This window comes from Temnothorax curvispinosus, unplaced genomic scaffold (genome assembly GCF_003070985.1).
Source record: "Temnothorax curvispinosus isolate PA1 unplaced genomic scaffold, ASM307098v1 QBEX01010444.1, whole genome shotgun sequence".
NCBI classification, from domain to species: Eukaryota; Metazoa; Arthropoda; class Insecta; order Hymenoptera; family Formicidae; genus Temnothorax; species Temnothorax curvispinosus.
In genome coordinates, this window is record NW_020220224.1 from 1,037,962 (window position 1) to 1,045,600 (window position 7,639).

The window sequence follows — 7,639 nt, forward strand, 5'->3', positions numbered from 1 at the left end:
CCTCCCCCCCTCTCCCTCCCCCCCTCCCTCTCCCCCTACCCCCCCCCCTCCCTCTCTCTCTCTCTTTCTCTCCCCCCCCCCCCTCTCCCCCCCCTCTCTCTTTCTCGTTTCTCTCTTTTTGGGTTTTCCCTTTTCAAGAGTCTCGGTGGATTATTTAGTTAAATGTGAAATTCAGGATGTTCGAGGTAATATTTTATCTTGCCACGAGTAGGTTGTAGATGATAAGCGCAAATTTATACTTTGAATCTTAGACCGATACGCATCCGAATTCCCACTTGTTCTTCATTGTTCACCTGTACTCAGATATGCATGGATATTTATTCGTTATTTATCTAAGGCAATCGGCAATCCTCTCGGCTTGGCGTTACGATAAGAAATTCCTCGGGTTATTTCTTCGACATTCGACATGACTCTATGATCCAATCATAGCGCGTCGGCGCTATTTCTGTCTTTTCCGCCGAAACAATATATTGTCGCACACGACAGGTATCTCCTTTGGGAACGTTCCACGGATTTCCGGTTTTTCCGACGAATTTCGCTTTCAGTCCACATTGTCTGGTTACATATACGGTCCGTTTCCACGCATGCCAACCTCACTATTCATATTTTCATGAATTTTCATTCGCCGCTCACGGGATTGCTCGTTATTTCGCGTGTATTCACTTTTGTATTAACGGCTCGCTACGCGACGAGAAGATTATTGGTTTGGAATTCTTGCTGAATTACAATGAATTTTTCTTTTTTATTTTGATAGATCGTCAAAATGTAAATGTGCACGTCTCGCAAACGGCGGAAAGCGTGAATAATTTTTATTCGACTAAAATGACATCGGATTACCTGCCTCGGTGGTTTTCCAGCTTGTTCTTCAATTCCGTGCCCAAATGAAGAGAATTCTTTTAAAGTGGAGAAATAATTCGTCCAGGCTTTATATATTACCTGCCACTACTAAGAAAATGAATATTACTACGAATACTCTTCTTTTAAGCACTTTAATTTTATATACGATTCTATTTAATTAGATACAATTTTGAAAAGCTTGAATTGATTAATAGCTTTGCGTATGAAGTAGAGGAGAAATGTCGAGATGTTTTAAAATTAATGATTGATTTAAGCTAATTCTCTTGTTAACAATTTCAACTGTGTCTATATCAGCTGAAATTTTTACGCATGACGAATTTTTTTCATAAAAAGAAGGTAAACACTTTTTCCTTCGCAAAGTAGTCTGATGATTAAAAGTATTTCGCAGACTTCTACCGGTCTCGACGTGAGAGGACATAGATAAATCTGTACTCTCGCGCTGGCGTTGTACCGCCAAATAAGCTGCTTGGCACTGCAGATTGACTTTCGCGCTTTTATAAATTTAGATCCTGAGCTAAAGAACGTGCTCGTTATTTCGCGCATTTGTGCCTGTGCACTGTGGTCGGAACACCAGGTGCACCTTTGAAAATTTCTTTTCCTGTCGCGATAAGAAAGCATTCTGTCGTCAAGATGCGTAAGAAAATCATGAAAAGCAGAGGAATAAAAACGCAGAGTTTAAATATCTACCAAGAATTTAAATTTAAATTCACGCCACGGTCATTTAATTTTCGCTTTTGATGGGTGGTTTTAAAAAATGAATACCTAATGAATCTATCAAGTAGATTAACCCATCTAGTTATTATTTCTATTTAATCCTATTTAATTTGTTGCTAAATTTTGTATTAGGTACATATCCGTACAATATACGATTTTAATACGTCTAATGATATAAAATTGATAAGCGAGCGATTTAAATGGAGCTATACAAATGCATTAATTAAATCCTGGCAACATGCGGATATCTGTCAACATTCATATGTTTATATCAACATTCTGCGGCATGTATTTTGAAACAAGATGAAAAGAATGAACGAATATGCAATAACTAAATCCTAAATGAAATTATCTAATTAACTTAGTTACGAGCTAAAATTTTTGAATCTATTTCTTCCCTAATGGAAATCTGTTCTTTCTGAGCCCATGGCATTACAGCAATTCAAGGATGCTAGTGAATACTATGCTAAAAGTAGACAAAACTAAAAGCTTTGACAAAAAGTGTACATAAAATAGCACTCTCTTTCAAAGATATTACACTTCTCAATTTTCTCTGCATTTTCTGGAGAAATGACACACAATACGTGTTTTTAAAAAAATCCGTAAGTTTTCGTATCTCATATTAATTTTAGGAAATAATTTATAAATATGCTTGCTTAACGCAAAAGTATTATATAATGCTTGCATACAGATACACTTTAAAGTCAGATTCTTAATTTTCTTAACTTTCCTTTACACATATATAGTATCATCGTACTGTGCATTTAATATAAATCACTCGCCTGCGCTTAATCGCGCGTTCGTAATTCGACGTAACGAGATATTACGCCAAGTAGCGCGCTACCGAGTTTACTTCTCAGATACTAAGGTTGTACTGCACTTACTAACAGTAATCATATTAGTGCATGTAAAATTAAAGGCGTGCTAGGAAACGCGTTCGCACGCGAGTTATGCGGCGACATAAATTTGAATATAGTTTAAGCCTGCGTTATACGCGCGACCGCACGTTGCATCGCGAATTAAGTAAAATTAAATTCTGGCACTTGTATTTACGCCCGACGGACGGACGTGCGCGGAGCTCTTAAAGCGAAATTGTAACGCGGTCCGTTGCACGTACATACCGGCGGTGTAAATCTAGTTAAACACACATTCTGAACGCCCGCGCCGCTATAAAAGTGTTGTGCATCCTCGACATCGAAATCAAATCTTCCCAGAAATAGAGCGCCAAAGTTAGAGTGCTTTCCAGAACGGGAGTTTATTCCGAAGAACTACTGCACCCACTTATACGGATATCGAACATATCGTGCGGATGACAACAGAAAATCAATTGACCCATATAACCAGCAATTCGTTAAATACCTACCGATATACAAATATATATAGCGAGTGTGTGTGTGTGTGTGTGTAAAAAAGAGAAAACGAAATGTGTATCTGTTAACCTTGAAATATATTTATGTAGTAACGTAAGAGGATGGAAGGTGGACAGAGTTAATTTGCTCGCGCGCAACTATATGATAACACGCGTTTCCTTTTACCAATAAATGTTACATTGTATATTAAAGAGTACTAAATTTAAGAGGATTTTGTAACTTTTTCGAGTCAAAAATTAATATTAATATTAAAAATAAAGTTAATATTAAAATTAATATCAAGTTGCCACAAAATATAAGAGCATTATTGAAATAAGGAATCCGTTTTTTTTTTCTGTTTCAGCTGTCGGAGGACATCGGGTATGTCCTTTACTCTGCCCTGGGCAGCTTTTACATCCCATCCTGCATCATGGTCTTCGTGTACATACGTATATACTTCGCTGCCAAGGCTCGCGCACGTCGCGGCATCCGGAAACAGCCCCGTCCACGTGCGGTGCCGCCGGAATCGCCTGACATCAGGCAGACCAGCTTCACTCAAAGCACACCGGCAACCGATACTAAGAAGCCTCCGGGATCAGTCATGGAAAACGTTGCCACGATCGAGAACCAGCCGGTCCAGATACCGATTGTCACATGCGACTTCGCCAGCGACGTCAGCACGTCAGAAGCTGATCCCGGTGGAGGCATTAGTATACCGATGGAAGAGAAGGACACGCTGAAGGTAAAATTTTTAATCGTTTCAACAATATTTCTGCGTTTGAAATAAACGCAAAGCTTGAAATAAAATTATCAGAAAATATTCATAGTTATTAATCGGAGACATATTATAGAAATATTATAAAAGTATTATAATATTTTGTATCTCGAAATCTCATTACTCATTACACATTGTGCAACATTTCATAGTTTCGTTTTCATATTCAAATCTTTACGGTGAGTGCTTCTGATTGAATCTCGAATAAAATTAATGACTCTAAATGTAAATCTTCCACAATATTGTGGAAAGCTGTTGACTTTGTATTACGATCGGCGACAATAATTTATAGCAATCTGAAATTTGAGATTGTTGTATATTACAATACAATTTAACAATACACACGTAACAAATAAAAGTATATAGTTTGTATGTGTTAATTATATCAGTGCGATTAAAATATATATATGAAGAAAGTTTCCGCAAATTTGGGATTGTCTCTTTTATCATATTTTTCTCTATTTCTCTTATCATTTTTTTCTTGTACGGGCATACTAACACCACTCATTATTACTCTTATCACATATCATCGATATCTTGCGTGGAACGTAAAAATAGAACTGGTAAATCTTCGGAATCAGATATATTTTATATTAGAATGCAGTTTGTAGAGAGTTGAATTGGACAAAGATTCCAACGAAAGAGAATATAATATGGCAGCAATGTCGCTATCATGCACGAATCAAGATATGCAGTCAATCGATCTACATACGAATTTCTTTTGCCATATATCCCGTCAGATTACAGTCTTTCATCGCTTTTCATAAACTATACTTCGGTATATCTTGATAAATTAAAACTCATCAAGAACATTCTACCGACGACAGTCATATTGCTTTACATCAAATATAAAATTGATTGAGAGTAACTCTCTCTCTTTCTCTCTCTCCTTCCCTCCCCATCTCCTCTCTCCCCGACACATGGTGAGATATATATTACTTCTGTCGAAATACGTCAGTCAATATTCAGACATATATATGCACTTGTACGACAAAAGATCTATAATTACATATCGAAGTAACTAACGTATTAGAGAGAGTGTTTATCGACATTTTATTAAATAATATCTGTATGAGATAACTCGCATTATGGCAAATGAATATTCACTATTTCCGGATGATGAAAAACGTTTTGCTTCACTCAAACTCAATACCAAAGCCTTATGTCGATACATTTGCGGGGAATAAATTGCTTTTTGTATTAAGCATTAAATCACGTTGCAAGATTGGACTCCATTCGTTTGTCAAGATTATGCAGTGGTGTGCACTGAGGAAAATTCGTATACCTGAGCGAAGTCGCGTTTGTAATTACGTACGAAAATACAGTTTTATGCCGAGGCAGGGACATAATTGCACGGGGATGAGTTTCCCATTCCGACTGTCGCGCAATTACGCGAATTCTCGTTCAAACTTGAGCGCAAGAACACGCCCGCCTTTGTTACCTCGGGCTTCGTATAACAGCTGCATGTCAAAGAGTCTCGTGATAATCCTGCCTGTTCGTATGAAAATCATACATCGCATGTACACAAGAATAGACACGCACGTAACTTGTCATTCTAGTAAATTTCTGAGATTTGAAGAAATTTGCATGTAGAACTGATTAACTTTAAGTGAAAAGAACGGATGAATAACCTACTCTTGATTTCACAATCCAATAGAATATTATAATATTCTGTTACGTTATATCTCTTGTTTTTCACAAATTTCCATAATATCACTTGAACCAACTTTTATTTTATATAAAAATTCAAACCTGTGATTGTTAAGAGCTTTTATAGATTAGGAAATTTCGTGGTGAATTTATTTTCAACATACTTGACAAATTTACTGCATATTCAAAATCTTATCTCAAAACTAACAGCCGAATTTATAACATTGCGTATCTAGAAAGTTGCAAAGAACCTGTTCTAACAAAATAATATGCTCACACAGCATATTATTACACTAGACAGTGCTGATATGGCGACTGTTACATCGTGCACGTGCATAAAACATACAGCAATTATTTCTTACGATCGCGCGCCTACCTAATTTTAATTTTATATAAATTTTAACTAAATTTAAACTCAAGCGAAAAATAATTTTTTGTTCAAACTTTGTTTGACTCAAACAAAACTTATTTGCCAGTCATTATAGAAATTTCAGATTCATACATATTTGTGACGACTGTAAAGAAGAAACAAACGCTATTAAACAAACAAAATGTCTAATGTACGGTAATGTACGCATTTTGTTACAGGTGAGTATACCGGTGCCGGCACAAAAGAGCAACTTAAAGGCGACTCTGTCAGTGAACGGAGACGGGCAGTCAGGAGGTCAGAATGTACCGGCGCGATGCCGAGCGCCCAGCGTTGGCATCGACGTCGACATGGTGTCCGAGTTTGATCCCTCGTCATCGGACAGTGGCGTGGTGTCGAGATGCGCGGTGGTAAAGCCGCTCAAGCTGCGATTGTGCCAGCCGATCTTCGGTCGTAAACACGTAGGTAAGTTGAAGAGGGAACACGGCGATGCGGGGCGACACGCGGGCAAGGACGAATCCGGCGGCAACGGCAAGACGGCGAAGCAGCGCGATCCAGAGAAAGAGAAGAGGAGAATAGCAAGAAAGAAGGAGAAGCGCGCCACGCTGATACTGGGCTTCATAATGGGCAGCTTTATCGCTTGTTGGCTGCCCTTCTTTGTCCTTTACATCGTCAAACCTCTCTTTCCTGATTTCGATATACCCTCGCAGGCCTTCGTAATCGCATTTTGGCTCGGCTACACCAACTCGGCGCTGAATCCCTTTATTTACACAGTCTTCAACAAGGACTTCCGCCGTGCTTTTCGCCGAATATTGTTTAAATGAGCAATACAGTATAGCGTCGACCAGGAGGGACGCTAGCGATAATTACATTTTCCGTCCTCGGGTATGTGAATATACCGATGGTACTCCGAGGATGTTTTCTCGATCGCATCGCGCGGTATCCGATCTGTTATCCCCGCGTTATCCTCGCGTTATCCTCGAGAGAAACTTTAATCATAAGAGGAAGGTGGAATTTTACAATGCCACTGAAACACTTGCGGAAGATGGAATCGGAAATGCGCGAGGAGTTTGCTTGCGACAAGACGGCAAGTTCGTGTTTCAGATCGAAAAAAGTTTTCCAGCTGATTTTTTCGGAATACAAAATGAGCACTGGAAACTGCAAAATCGCACGTGCGAAGAATGAGAGATGAAGAGAGAGAGAGAAAGAGAGAGAGAGAGAGACGAGTTGATCTCACGTCTCTGAGTTGGTGTATTCCTTCAGAGGGGAATGTTGTCATCTTCCAAAAAACCGACTCCTTTGCGACTATCAAATCAACGTACAACTTTACCCCGAAAACGATGCGAGATATATCGTATTGCAAGTCATTTTACGGTACGCGAGATCCATAACTGACTAAAGAAGAACTTTTTTAAAAAAGTATTAAAATGTCAAAACGCAAGAAAATTTCTTTTCTACATTATTAAATGATAGAACCAGAGGACGAAAAACTTTATTGAAATAAGAATGAAAATGTTTTAAACGTTTCCATTACTAGAGAGAGCCATTAAACAAGTCCCCTAACGAACAGAATTGAATTCTACTACCTTTACACAACTCACACGGACTTGGTACATGCTGCACGCGACAGATCAACGAAGAGTACGCTGTTCACTTGGCTGGCCAAGGGAACATAATCTGCCACGCACGGATTACTACTCTCCAACTTGTGACATACCTTATAAACCGAGTCGTTTCGAAGACCAAGAGGCAGCATATCGCTCCTTCCTCTATATTTTTCTTCTACTGGCCACTCTCGTTCCAAAAAGAACAGAGAACAGCAGGAGAAACGTGCCGGCTGATACGAATGGGGGACACTATTTCCGTGCCTAATCTCTTGGTCACGTTTATGAAAGGCATGACAATCCAAAGTTACAACGCAGTATG

General features: G+C 38.8%; 1 protein-coding gene across 1 annotated transcript in view; it reads left to right on the top strand.

Annotated features, from left to right (window-relative positions):
• The window catches only part of LOC112460272 (alpha-2Da adrenergic receptor), a 97,351-nt gene extending 90,253 nt beyond the window's left edge, over nucleotides 1–7,098 (top strand). The window contains exons 2-3 of the mRNA XM_025024887.1: nucleotides 3,286–3,663; nucleotides 5,935–7,098. Coding sequence (XP_024880655.1) covers nucleotides 3,286–3,663; nucleotides 5,935–6,537 — 981 coding nt within the window. The 3' untranslated portion in view covers nucleotides 6,538–7,098. The remainder of the gene's footprint in view (nucleotides 1–3,285; nucleotides 3,664–5,934) is intronic.
• Nucleotides 7,099–7,639: the final 541 nt, after the last annotated feature.